The sequence below is a fragment of the Oncorhynchus masou genome, chromosome 12, assembly GCF_036934945.1.
Source record: "Oncorhynchus masou masou isolate Uvic2021 chromosome 12, UVic_Omas_1.1, whole genome shotgun sequence".
In the NCBI taxonomy this organism is placed as follows: Eukaryota; Metazoa; Chordata; class Actinopteri; order Salmoniformes; family Salmonidae; genus Oncorhynchus; species Oncorhynchus masou.
In genome coordinates, this window is record NC_088223.1 from 49862456 (window position 1) to 49884630 (window position 22175).

General features: G+C 47.1%; 1 protein-coding gene across 4 annotated transcripts in view; it reads left to right on the plus strand.

Moving 5' to 3' along the window:
• Positions 1-22175, plus strand: part of LOC135550285 (EH domain-binding protein 1-like protein 1) — a 28325-nt gene that overhangs the window by 3370 nt on the left and 2780 nt on the right. The window contains exons 2-25 of one of the 4 annotated variants that reach the window (XM_064980946.1): positions 4320-4377; positions 4508-4603; positions 4765-4818; positions 4958-5136; positions 5260-5399; positions 9962-10021; positions 10170-10383; positions 11173-11676; positions 11987-12595; positions 12739-13149; positions 13403-13873; positions 14143-14601; positions 15525-16424; positions 16953-18266; positions 18539-18881; positions 19018-19190; positions 19402-19450; positions 19613-20179; positions 20352-20403; positions 20533-20594; positions 21193-21313; positions 21485-21584; positions 21757-21830; positions 21960-22074. In XM_064980946.1, the coding sequence (XP_064837018.1) occupies positions 4320-4377; positions 4508-4603; positions 4765-4818; positions 4958-5136; positions 5260-5399; positions 9962-10021; positions 10170-10383; positions 11173-11676; positions 11987-12595; positions 12739-13149; positions 13403-13873; positions 14143-14601; positions 15525-16424; positions 16953-18266; positions 18539-18881; positions 19018-19190; positions 19402-19450; positions 19613-20179; positions 20352-20403; positions 20533-20594; positions 21193-21313; positions 21485-21584; positions 21757-21830; positions 21960-22074 (7125 nt within the window). Of the gene's footprint in view, positions 1-4319; positions 4378-4507; positions 4604-4764; positions 4819-4957; positions 5137-5259; positions 5400-6263; positions 7678-9961; positions 10022-10169; positions 10384-11172; positions 11677-11986; positions 12596-12738; positions 13150-13402; positions 13874-14142; positions 14602-15524; positions 16425-16952; positions 18267-18538; positions 18882-19017; positions 19191-19401; positions 19451-19612; positions 20180-20351; positions 20404-20532; positions 20595-21192; positions 21314-21484; positions 21585-21756; positions 21831-21959; positions 22075-22175 lie in introns of those variants that run through there. The other 3 variants (XM_064980947.1, XM_064980949.1, XM_064980948.1) reach the window with 3 other exon arrangements.

A 22175-nucleotide genomic window follows, 5' to 3' on the forward strand; every position in this document is an offset into this window, starting at 1 on the left:
TGGACCCTTGCACCCAATAGTTGAACTGGATATCACTCATAATAACACAAACAGGAAGAGTGATCAAACTGTCCATCTCATGTTTTGTCAGAAGCTGTTCTAACATGAGAACCAATGAAGTGCAAAGGTTTTTTGAGAGACAGCCTCGCTATTGATTGTAGCTTTTAGTTAGCAGGTGGGTCAAAGTCTTCAGACTCAACCAAGGATCAGTCTTGTCTCTGGTTGGGTTTATGACAGCTGGAGTATGACACAGCGGGCTGCTTTTTGATGTGAGTCATATTGGTCTCTGGTTATTCAGGACTATGGACATGCCTCCTCCTGTCCTAATGGCTTTGCCTGTCCCAGTCTGCCAGTCTATTTCTGTGCCCTGTGATGCCACTATGCTTTCAAACCAGCCCCCTCCCCACCCAAACATGCCCTTTGGCTCCCATTCGCTATGTTGCTATAACTAGCCTGCAACCCGAGACAGAACTGAATTTGGCCCTGCTTTTCTATGTTCTCCTCAACAGGCTCCATTAGCCTATTAACTCTCTAGTGTTAGGAAGGAGTCTCTTACAGAGGAACTCCAATATGTTTCGAATATATGTTAAATATATTTAACACGGCCTGCTGTTTGCTTGTATTACAATTTACAACCAATATAAGTGAGCAATCTGTTCAACTGTTTTCTGGATACACATTATAAAGCTATACAAAGAGGGAGGGGATACTTATACCATAAGAAATCATGGACTATACAGTGCCTTTGGAAAGTATTCAGACCCCTTGACTTTTTCCACATTCCACAAGGCACACACCTGTCTATATAAGGTCTCAACAGTTGACAATGCATGTCAGAGCAAAAACCAAGCCATGAGGTTGAAGGAATTGTCCGTAGAGCTCCGAGACAGGATTGCGTCGACGCACAGATCTGGGGAAGGGTGCCGAATATGTCAGCAGCATTGAAGGTCCTCAAGAACACAGTGGCCAACATCATTCTTACATGGAAGAAGTTTGGAACCACCAAGACTCTTCCGAGAGCTGGCTGCCCGGCCAAACTGAGCAATCAGGGAGAAGGGCCTTGGTCTGGGAGGTGCTGAAGAAACCAATGGGCTCTCTGACAGAGCTCTAGAGTTCCTCTGTAGAGATGGGAGAACCTTCCAGAAGGACAACCATCTCTGCAGTACTCCATGAATCAGGCCTTTATGGTAGAGTGGCCACATGACAGCCCGCTTGGAGTTTGTCAAAAGGAACCTAAAGACTCTCAGACAATGAGAAACAAGATTCTCTGGTCTGATGAAACCAAGATTGAACTCTTTGTCCTGAATGCCAAGTGTCACTTCTGGAGGAAACCTGGCACTATCCCTACGGTGAAGCATGGTGGTGACAGCATCATGCTGTGGGGATGTTTTTCAGCAGCAGAGACTAGAAGACTAGTCAGGATCAAGGCAAAGATGAACAGAGCGAAGTACAGAGAGATCCTTGATGAAAACCTGCTGCAGAGCTCTCAGGACCTCAGACTGGGGGGACGAAGGTTCACCTTCCAACAGGACAACAACCCTATGCACACAGCTAAAACAACGCAGGAGTGGCTTCGGGACATCTCTGAATGTCAAATCAAATCAAATTTTATTTGTCACATACACATGGTTAGCAGATGTTAATGCGAGTGTAGCGAAATGCTTGTGCTTCTAGTTCCGACAATGCAGTAATAACCAACAAGTAATCTAACTAACAATTCCAAAACTAATTTCTTATACACAGTGTAAGGGGATAAAGAATATGTACATAAAGATATGAATGAGTGATTGTGCAGAGCAGCATAGGCAAGATACAGTAGATGGTATCGAGTACAGTATAAACATATGAGATGAGTATGTAAACAAAATGGCATAGTTAAAGTGGCTAGTGATACATGTATTACATAAGGATGCAGTAGATGATATAGAGTACAGTATATACATATATACATATGAGATGAATAATGTAGGATATGTAAACATTATATTAGGTAGCATTGTTTAAAGTGGCTAGTGATATATTTTACATCAATTCCCATTATTAAAGCGGCTGGAGTTGAGTCAGTGTGTTGGCAGCAGCCACGCAATGTTAGTGGTTGCTGTTTAACAGTCTGATGGCCTTGAGATAGAAGTTGTTTTTCAGTCTCTCGGTCCCAGCTTTGATGCACCTGTACTGACCTCGCCTTCTGGATGATAGCGGGGTGAACAGGCAGTGGCTTGGGTGGGTGTTGTCCTTGATGATCTTTATGGCCTTCCTGTAACATCGGGTGGTGTAGGTGTCCTGGAGGGCAGGTAGTTTGCCCCCGGTGATGCGTTGTGCAGACCTCACTACCCTCTGGAGCGCCTTACGGTTGTGGGCGGAGCAGTTGCCGTACCAGGCGGTGATACAGCCCGCCAGGATGCTCTCGATTGTGCAATTTCTTCAGCGTCCTGAGGTTGAAGAGGCGCTGCTGCGCCTTCTTCACGATGCTGTCTTTGTGAATGGACCAATTCAGTTTGTCTGTGATGTGTATGCCGAGGAGAGCCCAGACTTGAACCCAATCGAACATCTCTGGAGAGATCTGAAAATCGCTGTGGAGCGACACTCCCCATCCACCCTGACAGAGTTTGAGACATCTGTAGAGAAGAATGCGAGGAACTCCCCAAATACAGGTGTGCCAAGCTTGTAGCGTCTCACCCAAGAAGACCCAAGTAATTTCTGCCAAAGATGCTTCAACAAAGTACTGAGTAAAGGGTCTGAATCCTTATGTAAATGTGATATTTCAGTTTTTTATTTTTAATACATTGGCAAACATTTCTAAAATCCTGTTTTTGCTTTGTCATTATGAGGGATTGTGTGTAGATTGATGAAGGGAAAATAAAAATTGAATCAGTTTTAGGTTAGGTAGGTTACAGCCTTATTCTATGTGGAAAAAGTCAAGGGGTCTGAATACTTTCCAAAGGCACTGTAGGTTAAAAGGGATTGAGAAATATGGTTCCTTCCTCTTGTGAGGTACCCCACCCTCAAAAGCCCTCAAGAATACAGTGCCATGAGCCAGGTCACGTGCCTTATTGCAGTTTCCTTCCATTCTTCCTGTGTTGCAGAAGCCAGAGCTTCATCGTCTTTCTAACAAAAACAAGGGCCAAAACAATGGTTTGAAAACTTCTCCCAGTCAGGGCGACACTGTTATAATGTTACATATTGAGGGAGGATAGAATAGTGTATGACATATTTCATGTATTCATATTTCAGGAATGCATTATTATGTCATGTAAAAAATAATGCCAACATTCACCTCTGGTAGTTTACCAATAGACATATAGGAAACCATATTATGTTTTACAGTAATTCAGTTGGCATGGGTGTGAGATGTATTGAGAAAGTCTGTGTGATGTTACGAATTAGTCCACATGTGTTAAAAGAGGTAGTCACCATGCCATACCAATGGCTTGCTGATACGGCACCGCTGGGAGGATGTGTATGAGGCAATGTTTGGCATTCTCCATAGTGATGCATCTGAAAGGCATTTGTAAAGGAAGTCTGGACCAAAGCTACAGTATGTTGCGTAGCATAGAACTGTAGAAGCAAGGATCCCTGGCTTCACACACACACACACACACTGTGTCTCTTCCAGCCCCTGGGCATTGACAGCTGATTGTGATCATGTGACTCTCACAAGATCCCCTTTACTGTTTGCTATCCATCGTCTTCTTCGTCTGTTGGTGAATAATAACATTTGTTTGGGCTTGATTCCGTTGCATTGTTCTGTTTGTGTAAAACAAACCATACTTTGTAACTTAACCACCAGTAATGACACTGACTGGGGGAGCATTCCCCGTTCTTCTCAGACAATTGTTCCATAAACAAACAAATAATACAGAACTTGTGTGTTGGTGTTTGCAATTTTTTGAAACATACTGAGTGTACAAAATTTTAGGAACACCTGCTATTTCCATGACATCGACTGACCAGGTGAATCCAGGTGGAAGCTGTGATCCCTTATTGATGCCACCTGTTAAATCCACTTCAGACAGTGTAGAGGAAGGGGAGGAGACAGGTTAAAGACGATTTGAGACAATTGAAACATGGATTGTGTATGTGTGCCATTCAGAGGGTGAATGGGCAAGACAAAATATTTAAGTGCCTTTGAACGGGTTATGGTAGTAGGTGCCAGGCGCACTGGTTTGAGTGTGTCAAGAACTGCAACGCTGCTGGGGTTTTTCCTGCTCAACCGTTTCTCGTATGTTGCGAAATGCAAGGACGTTACAAAACAATTTCTTGCATTTCTCACTGTCTCTTGTCTCATGTTTTGATGCATCATACCTTTTCTATGATTTCAGGCAACCAGATAAAGTGAGGGTGGTTTGGACCAGAAGAAATAGGCGTATGTGTTCCAAGGTAAACACTCACCCAGATGTACTTAAAAGATAAACAGCAGATCTCTTATCCCACTTGGATGGCAAGGATGCATTGCCGTAACTTGTATCACATTTTGATGTAGTCTTGTTGTCTTGATTTCTCGCTCTAGCTTCATGGATGGCAGCCGGGCATCAAGAACCCATACAGGGGGATGGTGGTGTGGCCCGTACCTGAAAATGTGGATATCTCCCTCACGCTCTTCAGGGTAAATTTCACCCCATGGCTATTCATGAGTACACTGTTCTAGAGCTGTTTGTTTCTGTGATAATTCATCTGTATACATCTCCATTATAAATTGACAACGTACAACAATGTGTGGAACGTGTCATTTCCCTGTTATTTTCATTCCCTATTCTTACCCACTAGGATCCCCATTCCGACGTGTTTGAAGACAAAGACTGGACGTTTGTCATTGAGAGTGTGAGTGTACTTTCTGCCTCAAATCTAATTACAGTCGCTCACAACAGCCGGCATTGAGATACGAACGTTCATTAAAAGGCCAGCTAACGGTGCCACGAAAGCCCACTTGTGAATGTATCCCTGCTGCTTTGTCTTGCAGGAGACGAAGGGCCAACGTAAGGTGTTGGCTTCAGTGGACGTGAACATGAAGAAGTTTGCCAGTCCCACTCCCACACAGCAAGACCTGACATTGAAGCTGAAGCCGCTGTCTGTCAAGGTGCTGGAGGCCACTCTGAAGCTCTCCCTGTCCTGTGTGTTTCTCAGAGAAGGGAAAGCCACGTGAGTCCGTCCCATAACAGCCCGCTAACAGTAGATACAGAATTAGCAGCCGTACTGCAGTAATAACGTCAGTAACGACTACATTACGTGTCGAGGTGGCAATGCTGTGTTGCTCTCCCGCAGTGACGAGGACATGCAGAGTCTGGCCAGTCTGATGAGCGTCAAACCCACAGACATCGGTAACCTTGACGACTTCAATGAGAGCGACGAGGAGGACGACAGGAGGTTCAGTGCTGGAGCGAGCATTAGCAAAGCGGCCGCAGGTAAACCTGAATCATAAATGTCGTGAGATCAAAACCGTACCTTCTTTGGCGCTCTGTGTCTGCCTTTCTTTCTGTCACATGATTGGAATAACGGCATCCTCACATTTCTGTCATAATCTCCTGGCCCTACTTTTTCCTTCTCATGCTTTCTTTCTCCACTTTCTCTGCCAGCTCCTCCTGCTCGTCCAGTGCGCCTCCCGGAAAGGAAGCCTTCTCTAAAACATCCCTCTGTCATAGGTACCCTTACCTCTCTTCCTCTTATTCTTCGTCTTGTTCTCGCTTTTGGTTTTCACCTCTGTGACTCCTTTCCCATCATCCCACCATAGTACCTCACGTATTGAGGATTTTCAATCATTTTGAAAGAGAAACCATATCCATGGATTTCCGTACAAGTGACAATTGTAACATTACAAAATGATGGATCCCCCAGCGATGTGATTCCACATTAGTCACCACATTGCGTCGTCAAATGTTCCATCGAATCAGATACTTTCCCCAAAGATATCGGACTGCCAAGAACAAGTAATAGAGAGCAACAGTATTACTTAGAAACTATGTATATGCTATGCAGCAGCTAGCTAGTTCTCTTGGAAATGTCAGTTGTGAAGTTGTATCTGATTTATGACAGTCATTTCATTTTTAACCTGTCATATCATTCCACTTCTTTGCTTGTCTTTTTTTTAATCCTTCCTACCTTCCTTCCACTTCCCCTCTCCATCTTTTTCTATTTATACTCCTCTCCATCTCCATCTACCTCTCCCTCCGTCTCTCCATCCCCCTCTTCATCCCATAGCCTGTGGGAAAGAGAGTGGCAAAGCTGGCACTGTCCCTGTCCTCCATTCAAGGCCCCCCTGCCTGTCCCCCTGACCCCCTCTCCCCGTCTTCAAACCCGCTCCAGACATGCACGCTCTGTGCCACCCTCCCCTGAGCCCCCCAGGCCACCAGTGCCCCCAGTCCCCTTGGTGCCCTCATCCTCAGTGCCATTAGGGCCCCTAGGACCCCCAGTTCCCTCAGTGCCATTAGGACCCCCAGTTCCCTCAGTACCATTAGGGCCCCTAGGACCCCCAGTTCCCTCAGTGCCATTAGGGCCCCTAGGACTCCCAGTTCCCTCAGTGGCATTAGGGCCCCTAGGACCCTCAGTACCAGTGTTTACCCGCCATCAACCACCCTCCGTATCATCAGCGCCCTCACTGCCTGCCTTTACCCACTATCAACCACCGGCACTGCCCAAAATCTTCCGTCCCAGCAGCGGCTCAGGTACCTGCAGCCAGGCAGATGGACTGAATGATGCTGCCTTGACAAGTGCTTAATGAAGCTTAACTTGTTTCTAAATCTGCATGATGGTACTCCCTGAATTGCTTATGAATTACCTTTTAATTTTGTTCAACAAAAGTATCCCCCAGGCAAGAGCATGGTGTAGTAATGTCTGGGGTTGGGCTGTCTTACGAGAGTGAGTTGAGCAACGTACAAATGACTAGCAGCATCGACCAGTGGCACTTTTGAACCTGCTTGCTTGTGTTGAAGACTTTTTCTGAAGAGAACACCAGTGTTACTGTAAGTTAACAGAAATGTTCTCTGCGTTATTAACAGGAAACTGTGGTTAAGGAAAGTAAAAGTAACATCACTGCATGTCATACTGCATGTCTATTTGCAGTATCCCTCTTTCCACCAAGTCCTCGCTCTCACTCATTGGTTTCTACTATTTATCTATTTCTGCTATTTTTCTTCCCTATTTTCCTTTTCTTCTTGCTCCTAGCGCCCGTGTCTTTTCTGAGTAGTCTCCCGGGGGCTTTGTGTGGCCCTGCAGTGGATTTGAAGCCCCGGGGTGTTGGTCAAGTGGCCCCCGATCGGCCCCAGTTTAGACCAGCTGAGCCCCTGGCCTCTGGCCTCTCTCAACACCCCTCTCTACCCTCCGGCCCACAGAGAGGTACCGGATGCATGGAAGGTCATAGGTCAAAGGCCACCTGCTTATCACATTGGCTATTCTATGTCTTTAAGTTGGACTGGGTTTGAGTGTCTAATGCTCTAGTTTTTCACTATCATCTTTCTGTCCTGTCTTCTCCTTCATGCCTGATGCCCGCCCTCCCTCTCTTCCTCTCTTCCTCTCCTGCAGCTCGCTCAAATGTCTTCCGTCCTCAGATTGTATCGACTCAACAGCGTCCGTCCTCCCCCTCTATCTTTTCCTCTGCTGCATCTCTTCAAGACGAAAACACTGCTACTGCCCTGTCTCAGGCAGAGCCATCCCTACCCAAACCTCAGCTCCCCAACACTCCACCAAGTATGGAAACACATTCTATCTCTAGCGCTGACCACTTTGTATTACTTAACGTCAGTGGTTATAGCTTGTGTAGATTGCTTCTCTTCCGTTGTATTGTCTTGGAGGGTGAGCCGACGCTTACTTGCTGCTGTGTCTGTACTCTTAATGGTGGTTGATGAGCTAATTATATACTTTTTCTCTTCCGCTCTTCCTCTGTTTACCCGCAATCATGAATCTTTGTCTCCCCGTTCACCCCACCTCTCCCCTTCATCAACTCTCTGCTCTCAGCCTCCATCCGGCAAAGGGAGTGGGGGAGGCCCAGGCCTGTGTCAGTCCCCAGTGTCCCCTCTGTCTCTGGCCTGTCCCCCTCCTATTCCTGTCCCTCTCCCAGGGATTCCATGGCCCCTGTCCCTCTGCTGACTAGCCCAGACCTGGATGCTCTGTGTGACCCTCACTGTCCTCCTTCCATCCCTTTCCCTAAGTCCTCACCTCCCGTCAAGTGTCTTTTCTCTCGCAACCCTCCCTCTCCTCGCTCTAACAACCACTGTAAACGTGCCCTAGTCGTTGCCCCTCTCTCTGACCCTCTACCCAAGCCTGTCCCTTTGCTTCCTGCGACTGTCCGTGCCTCTGCTTCTGCAGCTCTCACTGCCTCCCAGTCAGGTACTGAACCAACAGGTCTCACAGCATGAATACCATCAGGGCGTGGGGGAGGGAGGGAGGTGGGGAAGACTAGGTCTATGACATCAGCCTCGTTTCATCAATAAAACCATTCTGGACAGTTTGTCCCTTGCGGTTCACTGCCTGTTGGCAAAGGACTGAGACAAGCACACTATTCCACTGCCAATTTTAGCTGTTACTAAATTCATTTCAATGCCTATGCACAGTGCTGAAGGCACAGTACCAATGAAGTGGTGTAATTAGCTAAGAATATATCCTGCACAAAGGCCCAGTTGTCTGTATAGTCCATGAGCCATTCCCCCAAATGTGGTGAGGATGTCTCACAGGGATTGTTTTTGGAAGGTCTAGGTCTCTGGAGTTGTGTGTGATGACAGTACAACAACTGGGTATCACTTTTCCTTTCATCTCTCCATCCCATTCATTTTCCCCCCTCGGGATTTGACCCTTATTACAAACAGCGTCAGTATACAACAAGTTATTGCTCACTTATACCCTTTAATCATATATCATTTGGAATGCTTAGACTTAGATATCCATCAGGCACATTTTTTGGGGGGAATGTTCGTGTCAACAGAACTCTGACCTTTGACCTCTAGGGTGCATATCAGAATGACCTGGTATAAATGATTTGACAAGCAAGTGATTCTGAAAGGTCATGAAATGACCTTTCAAATGATATACAATATAGCCAACTTTGAATTCACCTGCAATTGGCCATATTGTGCCATTGGCATTAGAATGTTGGAAGCTTAGCCACAGAGTGCCATGTAGTGGGGCAGCTATGTTTGTGGATCATAACATTGGTGATAGAAGCATGAAATTGCACACAGAGCTAAAACAGACATTTTATAGCCAAACTGGGGTCTTATTGGATCCATTTTGGGGGGGTGTAGTAATGGGCAGGAGCAGGCCTGCGAGCCGAGGGTAAGAAAATTACATGTGCCTTACTTGATGTTGTTCCAATTCCCTTTTCACCAAAGTTTAGAATTGTAAACTAATAGAAAATATAAGTAGGAAACTATTACGAGCACTTCGACAGATCCCTTGATATCCACCACATGGGGAAGAGAGAGAGAGACCCGACTCAACTCCAACTAAACTGTCTGTCGTTCAGCAGAGAGCGTGTCCAACTCCGACCCCACACAACTGAATAGATAAGAGTACGCACCGCTTCCAGAACAGAGCTGAGAAGCTCTCCGTAAAGAAAATGAAATGCACGGCGGCAGCTTTAACAGGCCATTGGTAGGGATGAAAGAAAGAGTGATATCCGGAGATTGCTCCAATTGCTGCACTGCTATCACACATTTTCCCACTCTAGGGACATAGGCCTTACAAAAAAAAATCCCTAGGAGACATCGTCACCCCTAGTAAACCCAACCAACACCCCCCCCCGGCTCATGGACTAGTAGTCAGTACGCAACACGTCCTGTTGCAATGGAGGAGAGCATTCTGTTACCGCTGCCAGTAATATCTTAGTCTAGACAAGACGTTCCTGTGAACCACGTCATGCACCGCTGAGTGTCAACAATGTCATACTGTACTCACTAATGCAACGTTTAGCCGGAAGTAACATTGTTCTATGTTATCCCCATGACGTTATGCGTGCCTCTTTTATTTTTTTATACAGAGATCCAGAGGGAGTTAAATACACTCACAGAAGAGGAATACCACAGTCCTGCTACACTTGGTGAGATATTCTGCCATGTTCTTGCTATATTTACAGAATATATTGACGTACTGGATTGTATTCTAGCATAATATGTCGTTTTCCCTATAATAACTAAGAATGCTGTTAAACCTTGTTTGACTGGTCTATGTCTCCCGACCCCCTCCAGGGCCGAAACTGTCGGAGCAGCAGAGCCTGTCTGTCTCAAGTGAGACCCTTCCCCTGGCCCTGAACAGAGGGGACGAGTCTCTCCGCTCGCCCAGAACTGCTGGCACCATCAGGATCGCCAACCAACAAGCCTCTGCGTCCCTGGAGAGAGACCGGGAGAGCCGACCGGAGTCCGAGAAAGCCGTGGGGTTGAAAGATGGCGGGACCTTTAAAGGGTGAGTTCCTAGTGGGTGGTGTACTGTACAGCCACTTCGTAGCTGGGACCTCAACGCTTCCATTTTCAAATGCTGTGGTTGAAGTGTGAGACAGTGTTCGAGGTTATATGGTTGTTAAGCTTGTGCGTGTGTGGTACACTATGAGCATGAGAAGAACATGTCTGCTGTGAGTTTGAGATAAGCACATGCATGAGGTTTGTGTGTGCTGACTTTGAAAGCCCCACGTTTTATGAATCGTATTTCACAATTGTTTGACAAATGGGGCAGCTTTAGCCTTTTCGTTGCTATTGGTTGCTATGATTTTGAGACTAATCGCAAAATGGTTGCCAATGGCTGCAAGCGTTTAATGGAGTGAAAGAAATCTTTGCCCGCCTTTCAGCTTCACAGCAATGTTGCAGAGACATGCTGTAGGGAGATTTCCTGATTGATGGATCTCTGTTGACTCATAAAGGGCAGAAATAGGCCTATTTATGGCCTCAAACAGGGAGGAGTGGTAGAGAGTGGCATGAGAGTGGAATTTATGTATGTAGGGTCTTGTTTTCCATTTATACCCAGCTACATAGCATGCTTCCCCACCCACGATTACTCACCCCCTTCCTCTGTCTTGTTACTGCTACTTTCATTTCACCTTCTATAAAACACACAACCCCCCCTAACACTACTGTGTGCTTCCAAATCATGACCCTGATGTGTGTGTGTGTGTGTGTGTGACCTGCCTGCTGTGCGCCCCGGGAAACCTCCCTGCTCTCGAACGTCTGAGCTCTGACACCAAGTATCTTTGTTCCTCAGTTCTGGGCAAGATGGCAGCCCAGCAACTGGTATCCCTGGCCCTACGCCCACAGAAGTCTCTGAATCAGCAGAGCTTATTCCAGCGCTCCCTCCTCCATGGCCTTTCTCTAGCCCGGAGACAGAAGCACCAGAGAGCACTACCCCTAAAGAGCCTTCTACCAACATCCTGGGAGCATTTAGTGCTGATATCCCGCCATTGGCCGGAAAGAAGTCTGGCTTCAAACAGACATCCAATGAGACCAAGGAAGTGCCTTATCAACCTGCCAAGCCAGAGGACTCCTCTCCCTCGACCCTGGACAAAACACTTTTTATTGCAGACAAGCCGCCATTGGCTGAGCCTGAGCTCGACTTTGATGACGTAATCATAGAGACGCCTGATCCATCAGTCACGGCAGGTAACTTGTTTTTGGAGGACAACGCAGGCGAAGAGGGATCAAAAGCGGACACAATAAAGAGGTCGCCATTCAGCATCTTGAAGACTCAAATGGAACATCTGGCTGGAGGGTAAGTGTGAGATTCTGTCAGCAAGCAGACAGTGCTGCTCTTTCCTCACAAGGCAGCCTCTTAGAGAAGTCTGTTTTTTTTTTTCGTCCTCATCCTTATGTGACGATGTATCCTCATCCTTACGAGAGTGAACGCTATACTTGGCTATATTATACAGGCACTCTTTAAGTATTTATTGAATGGCACCTCTCTTCTTCACACACAAATGTGTTTACACATATGCACACGAACACACACGTACACACCCACTTCTGAGAATAATATCTCCATTGACGCTCAAACCCTTGACATCAGTGTCCCTGTCTCTCAGTGTTGAACAGGAAGCTGATGTAAATTCAACGGCAGGGCCATATTCAAAAATGGCAACATCAAAAGAGCACAGGCCAGTTGACACGCAGCTACTTCCAGAGATTGTAAACATCACGTGTGAAGACACAGCCGAGAAGCACGGCAAAGGCCAAGAGAAGCCCGTGGAGAAGAAGCAGGAGAAACAAAGGCCGACACCTGATTTTCCCTGTTTATATGACCTCAACAAGTCAGATGAAGACAAGGAAATTATGAAAAACATGGCTGCCCTGGAGGCTTGTCCTCCCAGTATGACATCCACACCAGCTGAGTCATCCAGTATTCATACTCAAGAGCTCCCTCCTCTGGAGAAAAAGCCAATCAAAGCTAAAAGGCCATCATGGGCTGAGGAGGTTATGGGCTCCAAAGAGGAGGACAAGAAACAGATGGACAATCAACCCCAGGATGAGAAGGCCTCATTATCACAAGCTGATGAGCACAAATCACCCCCCCTTGAAGTTCAAGCTAACAGGAGTGATGAGGAGTCACATAGTTCAGAATGGAATTCAACGGAAGAGGAGGCAGGCATTTTGGAAGCCCACAGAGGGGATACTGGCTGTGTTCAGAAAGAACGGTAAGTGAGAGCACATTTTGTTTACATTTTTTCTCTCTACGAAATGTCCTTTTAACCTTGTCAACCTTTCTCATTGTCTAAACTCTCTCTTCCTCTGTCCCACTCCATATCCTGTTCCGTCTCACCTTCCGTCTCTCTTTCAGTTCCTCTGACCACGTGTCATCAAAAGCGGACACATTTCCCTTGTCAGGCAGTGTCAGTGTAGATAGAACCATAGAAATAGATTTACTATCAAATATCAGTAATCCTATTTCTATAGTGAAAACCATGGATGCCACGCCAGGAAGTCTAGAGACACCCCATGTGGCTGAACCCCCTCAATATCAAGTTGTTGAACCTATGGTCCAATTCAGCTTGACATTAGAGACCATAGCTGAGGATGCAGTGGCGCAGGCAGAGCTTCCCCTCTGGGAGGCTCTGGAGGAGAACGCTCAGGATCCGAAACCAGAGCAGGACTCTGGAGAGGAGACGATCAAAGATGAAGTCCTCGGAGAGGAACAGGGGAAAGTCGATGAGAACATGCTAGTGCCGGGCGTAGAATCACCGGAGACAGGGTAAGTGTGGAAGGGAGGCACCTCTATACCACTGAGAGGAATCGATGACCTCAGAGTTCCCCCAGTTAAAGCTTAACGTAAAAGGTGGGAATTTATAGTCTGGTGGGTATCCTTGGCAACACTTCAAATGTATGACGATGCCTGGCCGTGTCCTACACCTCTTTTGAGTGTGTCTGAACTTGCAAAATATTCACTGTGTGTAGGCTAATTATACAGTAATACTGAGGTAATTCCCATATGTTTGCCCTCTCAGCTCAGACAAAGCTGTTAAGCCAGAAGCTGGCATTAGCAGAGATGAAGGTCACAAGACAATCACCTCCGATGAATCAGAGGTGTTCCAAATACCACCCACCCCAGAGCCCACACCCCAGTCTCCTGAATCACTTCTAAAGGAGACTATTGTAGAGGAGGGTCAAGACAGTGAACCATCAACTTCACCGTGTACACCCCCTCGGCACCTCCCCACGAAGGTGTTCAGTAGCTCCACCATGAAGCGCTCATTGCAGATAGACACGCTTGTGTCATTGGAAGCAGCCATTTCTCCAGCTGGAGAGTCAGATTTAAACGAAGAGGACCTATGCGATATGAAGCGTCCTCCCAGCACAGGGGCTGTAGAGGCAGAGAAGCCTCTATGGGCTGCTTTAGAAGAGAAAACTAAGGAGAAAGGGACAGAGGGAGTAGGCATGAGCACATTGGAGGCAACAAAGAGTACCTTGCAAACAGGGTAAGTTACTGGGGATTTAACTCCTCATGGCATGGCATGAAGTGTCCGTGTGAAGTACATTTACATTAGACATGCATGTTTGTGGTGGTGTTGACATTTCATACATGTTTTAATGCTCACCCAAAAGTGCCAATAACACTGCGTTTAGGCTATAACTTTTCTGGAGACTAGTCGTATTCCCCTTAGTAGAAATCTATGGATTCCGGTCCTTGTGCTGGTGTCAGACTAGTGTCCAATCAAGTGTCTCATTTCATATCTGTCTGTGGCAGCCCGTCTGGACAGGGATCTGTAGCAGAGATCCACTTGACTGAGTACCTAGAGGACACTCCCCTCCCATCTCCCTCCAAGGAAAATAGAGAAATAGACATTTACTTTGACTGTGACAGCTCAGTGGAATTGTACACGCCATCAGAGGAGGCCCCCATTCGCCTTCCTAAGAAGAAGAAGCAATTATACCTGGAAAAATGTGCTGTTGTCAACACGGAGAGTGAAGAAGGTGAAAGTGGGTCTGGTTCCTCCATGGTCGGCCCAGGACAAGCCGACAATGAGCAGCAGCTAGATCCGGTGTGGAAGAAAAGTTCCGTGGACGCATCAGATTTAAGTACAAGAGAAGAGTTGGAAGATGAGCAGGTTTTGGGGAGGCTGGCGCAGGTTCCCGTAGCTGTACAGGAGGAGGGTCTTGATGTTGATGTCTTCATGAGAGCATTAGTGAGGGCCATGTACAGAGGGTAAGTCTGACGGGCGACCGAGGCTTGCTCAGCTTTGACATCTTTGATCAGCATGGCCACAGGCATTTTTAGGGACTCTTTAAGTGCTCTTGACTCTGCGGCTGAATCTGAAATGTGTCTATTTTTGTGTACGCCGGCTTTTGCTTGTGAAGTCATGTCGTCAATAAGATGCGAAGCTTAAATAGCAACGTTTGTTTCAACCAATTTTAAAGATTTCACATCTACACTGAGTGTACAAAACATTAGGAACGTTAGGAACACCTGCTCTTTTCATGACAGACTGTTCAGGTTAATCCAGGTGAAAGCTATGAACCCTTATTGATGTCACTTGTTAAATCCACTTCAATCAGTGTAGATGAATGGAAAGAGACAGGTTAAAGAAGGATTTTTAAGACATGGATTGTGAATGTGTGCCATTCAGAGGGTGATTGAGGTGACTTTAAACGGGGGAACTAACGGGTTATGGTAGTAGGTGCCAGGCGCACCGGTTTGAGTGTGTCCAGAACTGCAACACTGCTGGGTTTTTCACATTCAACAGTTTCCTGTGTGTATCAAGAATGGTCCACCAACTGAAGGACATCCAGTTAACTTGACAAAACTGTGGGAAGCATTGGAGTCAACATGAGCCAGCATCCTTGTGGAACCCTTTCGACACCTTGTAGAGTCCATGCCCCGACGAATTGAGGCTGTTCTGGGGGTAAAAGGAGGTGTTAATTCAATATTAGGAAGTTGTTCCTAATGTTTTGTACTCTGTGTATATGTTCAAAGATTTGATTGAAATTTGAATTGTAGAAAGTCACCTTGAAATATGTCTTAAAGTCCATTGAAAAAGAACTGCATCTTCCATGCCTGCTGTACATGTAACCTAAAAAACGTTGTTCAAATATCCCCTAAATATTTGTTCAAATATCCCCATTCCCTAGTTATGAGACTGTGACTTCCATACTTCAGCCATCTGGCCTAATGATGTCTAATGATGAGGTAGGAGAACCAGACTCAAGACCACTTTCTCCATCTGAGTTTGAGATCCTACCACCTGAAGCCTTTTCTGATGCATTGGAGGAACTTCCAGTCATGGTCACAGACTCATCACCGGTCCAGTTGGCCCACAAGAATGAAACGACTGAAGAGACTGGCAGGCTAAGCTTAGTGGAGACTTTGTGTTTAGCTGCTGTGGAGCAAGAGATGTTCAAGGACCCAATCACCAAATTTGAGCAAGAGGTCAAACCTCTGAAGGAGTCCACCAAACCACATAAAGAGACTACCAAACCACTGAAGGAGAGCACAGAACCACTGAAGGAGAGCACAGAACCACTGAAGGAGAGCACAGAACCACTGAAGGAGAGCACAGAACCACTAAAGAAGAGCACATACCCACTAAAGAACACAGAACCACTGAAGCAGAGCACAGAACCACTGAAGGAGAGCACAGAACCACTGAAGGAGAGCACAGAACCACTGAAGGAGAGCACGGAACCACTGAAGGGGAGCACAGAGCCACTGAAGGAGACGAACACTGCGAAGGATGTTCGTCCACCTGTGTTACCACCTGTAGAAAATGAAAAGGATGCAAAAAGCTGTACAGACGATTTCCCACCACTGAGAGAAGCAGAGCTGGATGAAATAGCTTATGAGGAGTGCTTGGAAGACAATGACGACGACGCCACCCCTATCGTTAACTCCACTAAAGCCCGTAAAGAGACAGTCAAGGGAAAGACCAAGACAGTGTTCATGCCTGACAGCGATTCAGATGAGTTGGAGTTTGAGATGGGGCAGGAGGATATAGGCACAGTGTGGCTAGCAGAGTTGTACATGGATGCAGGGTAAGTGCCTGAGCTCCTGTCGCTCTCTGCATTCCTTTCCTGCATGGCTTAATGAGACCGATTGTATTCATGTAGTAGGAATGGAGCTCTGTCAGGTTGTGGCTGGGTTTTTGTACTCCGGCTTCTGGAGTGGTACATTTAGTTGTCTTTGCTTATTTTTGAATGATCTTTTTTTCGGATTTCTCGTTAAGTTATTTCACATGAACTTGCGGTTTTCAGATCTTTGTGTACAGTCTACTACCATGCCTGAGGCGAGGGTTTAACTGTTGGATGTTAGTCCTCTGAATGTGCATTTGCATGTGAAAGTGAAAGTGTTTTTGCAAACAACTTTTAAACTGAACCCAGTGAAATGTTGGACATAGCTGATTGTGAGCTTGCCATGGTGATGTTTACTGTTGCCACACCTCGGTTGTTGGACCGTTGCCTTTTGACTGTGGCGTGGTCGAGGATTGTGTAGCCGTCTGCATTTTGGGGAAATTGCTATCGTAGCCTTGCCAGATGGCTAACGTTGATATCTCTGTTTCACAGTCGAGCGGTGTTCTCTTCTTCACCACCTGCTCCGCACGAGGTCAACCGCCCTGATAGTGTGTCCACACAGCAGGCCACATCAGTGGGGTCCCACCCTGCAGGACCTATTACTGGAACCATTGAACTGGAGCCACTTCCCCGTCGTCGCAGCAACAAAAAAAAATGCACTCCTCCAGTGCCTCTTCAGGAAGTAGGTCCAGAGAGAGTTAGTCAAGACACGGCACCTGTTGCCAGTTGCCTGGCTCCACCAAAGCGAATCAAAAAGAAAACTGTTCCACCACCCGATAGTACGGATAGTGAGGCAATGGCACGAGAGAGCAGCAAATCTAGCTTAAAGAAGACTTTTAACACTGACGCTAAAGAGGAAGACATTCCAAAACCACTAATCCTCGCCATGGAAACGACTTCTTCAGATAGCATTCTGGTGACAGCCAGAGAGAAGGGAGCCAATGACGAGCCTCATCTAGCAAAGGAGGGTAATGATGAGAAAGATGTCCCAGAGAAAGATGTCTCTGTCAGCTCAGTGGTCCCATGGCCTCTACGGCCCTCTCAACCTGGAACACGTCCCAAGGTCCCTCACGTAATCACTACGGAACCCCCCAAAGAGGACCTAAGCCTAATTGAGGAGGAAATGTTGCTGCTGGCTAAGATTAGTCAGATGGCAGGAGAAGAGCCATCAGATGTGCCTGTGTTTGTGCCTGTGCCTACCACGCGCTTCAGGAAACGCCTGATCCCCTCCTTCCATGAGGACGACCCTTTTCTGAACCCAGAAGATCTCCCAGCCTCCGAGGCCAGTGAGGAACAAGAGACTCCATTACCAGTGATCCCTCAGGAAGCCAGTCTAGACAGGCCTGAGCCAAACCTCCTAGATCTAGATGGAAGGAAAGGGCGGCAGGAAATCATTAGTGAGCCCTCCACCATAGCCGCCTCCTCATCAAATTGTAGCCCATCAGAAACGATTACTGAGGTTAATCCGGTGGTGGCAACCACTGAGGGTATGACATCATCAGACTCTGCTGTGAACTCGACAGTCCGTTCAAAGGAGCCAGCGGAGGTTGAGGAAAGTATCCCGATGACAGAGACGGTGACAGATGGGGTACCTGTTGAAACAGGGTTGAAAGTAGACAGCGGTGCGCTCTCTATAGTTTACCGTGTCCCTGCCCAAGAGGAGCGCTTGTTATTGACTGAAACCGGGGCAACAGTCCTCATTGGGAAGGTGCCTGAATCAGGGGTCGAGGAGGAGGATGGTCTTGAGATAGAACAGGATGCTACTCTGTGCACTGTAGATACACCAGTGGACGGGGTGGATGAACAGTAAGTTAGCAGGACAACCCATGACATTGTCTAGCTTTGGCGCGGCCTGGTTTGACGTTAATCAGGTCATGTCATCAGGCTCTTGTAACTCCTTGCCCAGTTGAATACCGTTGACGAATACTATTTACTTTCATCAGTGCATAACTGTAAGCTGTTTTTGTATGTCTGCAGGACAATAGAGTAACTGAAACGAGATTAGAAGTTTATACATATCAGCTGACTTTACTTGGCTGTCCCATCATCTTATCTCCACCATTTCTGTCACTTTTTAGATCTGAGATGGCTGAGGGGGGAAAGACGTCCGGTGACCTGGCTGTCCCAACGATATACTCAGCCACCCAGCCATCCGCACCAGACACCACAACCCAGAGGAACGACCAGCCCCCAGCCACCAGCCCAGGCAGTGAAGAACCACAGTCCAATGGACAGACCCCAGCAGATAAGGGGGTCACCTCTGGTCAAGCGTCGGACACGATTGTACCTCCCCGACGCAGCAAGAAGAAAACCCTTTCCTTTCCCGTGGTCCTTCAGGAAGTTGCCCCGTGGTCCTCCGCTACCACGGCGGACAAGGATGAAGCCGATAGGAAAGATGTGCTAGTCGTCAGCCGACAGGTGGTACATTTGATTCTCAAATTTTCCTTTTCATAAGAGGTATCAACAGTTCGTTATATTTCAAACACAGCTGAACATGGAATATGTCAATGAGACTGTCAGTAGCTATAACAGGTCTCTCTCCCTCTGTCCCTCTCAGATGTCAGGTCCACTGCCCAGTCCCGGGCTGGTCACCTCCAGCAAGTCTCTGCTGGAGTGGTGCCAGGAGGTTACGAAGGGGTATAAGGGAGTGAGGGTCACCAACTTTAACACCTCCTGGCGTAATGGCCTGGCTTTCTGTGCCATCCTACACCACTTCTATCCCGACAAGATGTAAGCACTTAATCGCTAATCAGTTAAATTCCCACCGACAATGTTCCGTCCTAGTCGGAACGTGGAAAGTCACGCAACTTTATTATGAGTCCATGCATGTACTTGAATAATTATTCCACCTTTGTACAGGGATACAGCCGAAGTTCTCACAAAATAGCATCAGGAAGTTCCATCCGTGTCCTTCTATTAACTACGGGTGGGTTTTTTTCAGAGATTTTGAGGCACTGGAAACCAACGACATCAAGTTAAACAACAAGAAGGTGACAAAGTCATATTTACTGTACATCACTATGTATAATAATAATAAACACACATCACGTCTATAAGGAACACAGAGGTCAGCATTTTTGTCCTGACCTCTCTCTCTCTCTCTCTCTCTCTCTCTCTCTCTCTCTCTCTCTCTCTCTCTCTCTCTCTCTCAGGCCTTTGATGGCTTTGCCGCGCTGGGCATCTCCCGTCTAATGGAGCCCTCAGACATGGTACTGCTCTCTGTGCCAGACCGCCTGATCGTCATGACTTACCTGAGTCAGATCCGCACCCACTTTACAGGGCAGGAGCTGAGTGTGCTTCAGATAGAGCACAACAGCAGCCAGTCCAGCTATGCAGTGACTGAGCCCAGTCAGGGTTCTGATGTGGATGCTGCTGCTCGCTTCTGTGCCCGCAAGCTACAGGAAGGTAGCATCTCCCTGGAGGACGGTGCGACAGAACAGGCCTCTAAGCCCAATGGGAGTCTAGTGCCACCGCCTCGGACGAAACGGTTGACAAAGGGGGAGGAGAAGGGGAGCGGAGCTGGGGGTTTGGAAGGGGGAGCGGGTGGATCACAGACGCCAGTGCCTCCACCCAGGTCACACGCCTCTGCAGCGAAATCCGGATTTGGTCACGTGAGAGATGCCGACCTGGTGAAGAAAAGGCGCTTGCGGCTGAAGAGTGAGTCTATGGATGAAGGGGACGGGCTGGAGCAACAGAGTAGCACATCCAAGAGCACAGAGGTACATGCTGAATGCGGCCTTTACTCCCGAGCCATTTTCCCATCTTTTAAAACTCCTTTCTTGCATTTGAACGGGGATTGATGTTCTATTCATTTGTCAATGTTTTGCTCTTGACACGAGGCCATGTTTCTCTTTACCTATAACATCTGTTGTGTTTGTGTCTCCTGTCCAGTCAGCTGAAAGTGTATCAGACAGAGCAGTGAAGAACGGCTCCTCAGAATCAGGTAGGAGATTTTTTTTACCTGAACTGAAGGAGCCGACAACAGAAATTGACATAAGCGTGATATGAAAGGCTGCAGTCTCTTCCTTGTTCAGTAAATATTCTAATGACCAACTGTTTGATCTGTATGCAGAGACAATGAGCCCAGTGCCTGTCCAGGAGTCCAGTGTCTCAAGCCAGGAGGAGGATACTCTGGTCAGTTCAAACCTTTACGTCATGTTATTATCCACTTGACTGTTTACATTTCTATTCTCTTTTTACCTTTACTGCTAGGCTTCTGTGGCTCTTAGTCATGGATTAACCTGTCCGTCACTACCTCTTTACTGCTAGGCCTCTGTGGCTCTTAGTCATGGATTAACCTGTCCGTCACTACCTCTTTACTGCTAGGCCTCTGTGGCTCTTAGTCATGGATTAACCTGTCCGTCACTACCTCTTTACTGCTAGGCCTCTGTGGCTCTTAGTCATGGATTAACCTGTCCGTCACTACCTCTTTACTGCTAGGCCTCTGTGGCTCTTAGTCATGGATTAACCTGTCCGTCACTACCTCTTTACTGCTAGGCCTCTGTGGCGTTTAGTCCAAGGCTTAACCTGTCCGTCACTACTCTTAATTTTTATCATATTTAGTTCCTGGTCTTTTCTTTGCCTTTAGTCCTGTTTCTCCCTCTAATCTTCTGGCTTTTTCCTGTCTGTCACCTATCTATGTTCATCTGTGTGTCTCTCCTTACACGTCCTCCCATCTGTCTGTTGTCCGTTTTCGTTTTGGCAATGTGTGTCTCTGTATCTTCATGGTCAGCGTCTGCAGGACACCAGTCAGTATGTGCTGAGTGAGCTGCAAGCCCTGGAGACTGAACAGAAGCACATTGACAACCGAGCAGGCGTCGTGGAGAGGAGACTCAGAAGACTGATGGAATCAGGTGAGGGTGACGAAAGGTATCAAAAGGGTGCTGAACCTAACGTGAACCGTGTCAGGCATACTGCTATGTGTGCTTATCAACGGATTCACTTTCTCAGTATATACAGCAACAACAAAAACAAAAACTTTTTAAGGTGCCATTTTAACTGTGGACATCGTGCACTTGCTCCAGGTAGCGACCAGGACGAGGAAGAGAAGCTGATCCAGGAGTGGTTCACTCTGGTCAACAAGAAGAACGCCCTTATAAGGAGACAGGACCACCTGGAGTTGCTGTAAGACACAACACACCACTCACACACCTATTATTTTTAAGAATACGTAACACGTTCATGTTACTAGCAAATGGTTTTGACCTGAAGTTTGCCGTCTAACTACATGTGCCATAGTATGCTCTGTTTTGTGTACCCAGCAGAGGGCAGCTAACCGAATGTATTGTGTTCACAGGCAGGAGGAGCAGGACTTGGAGAAAAGATTTCAGCTACTGAATAGAGAACTCCGAGCCATGATGGCCAATGAAGGTTAGTCCCGTGCATAAGCAGAACCTTCGTTTACATTGAGCACAACCGGTGAGACGACTGTAGACCCAAAGCAGTCGGGCCGTGCATAATTACTGTGATGTTATCTTCCCTCGTCTTCCCTCTCTTCAGAGTGGCAGAAGACTAATGCCCAGCAACACCGAGAGGAGCTCCTGCTGCAGGAACTGGTCTCTCTGGTCAACCAGCGGGACGAGCTGGTCAGAGACATGGACGCCAAAGAGCGAGGGTGAGACTAGCCTATCTGTTTGTTACAGCCATTGCGTAAACAGTTTGAAACACCAAGCATGTTTATAGGATATCACGGTGCTCCCTTAGCGAGTGCCACTC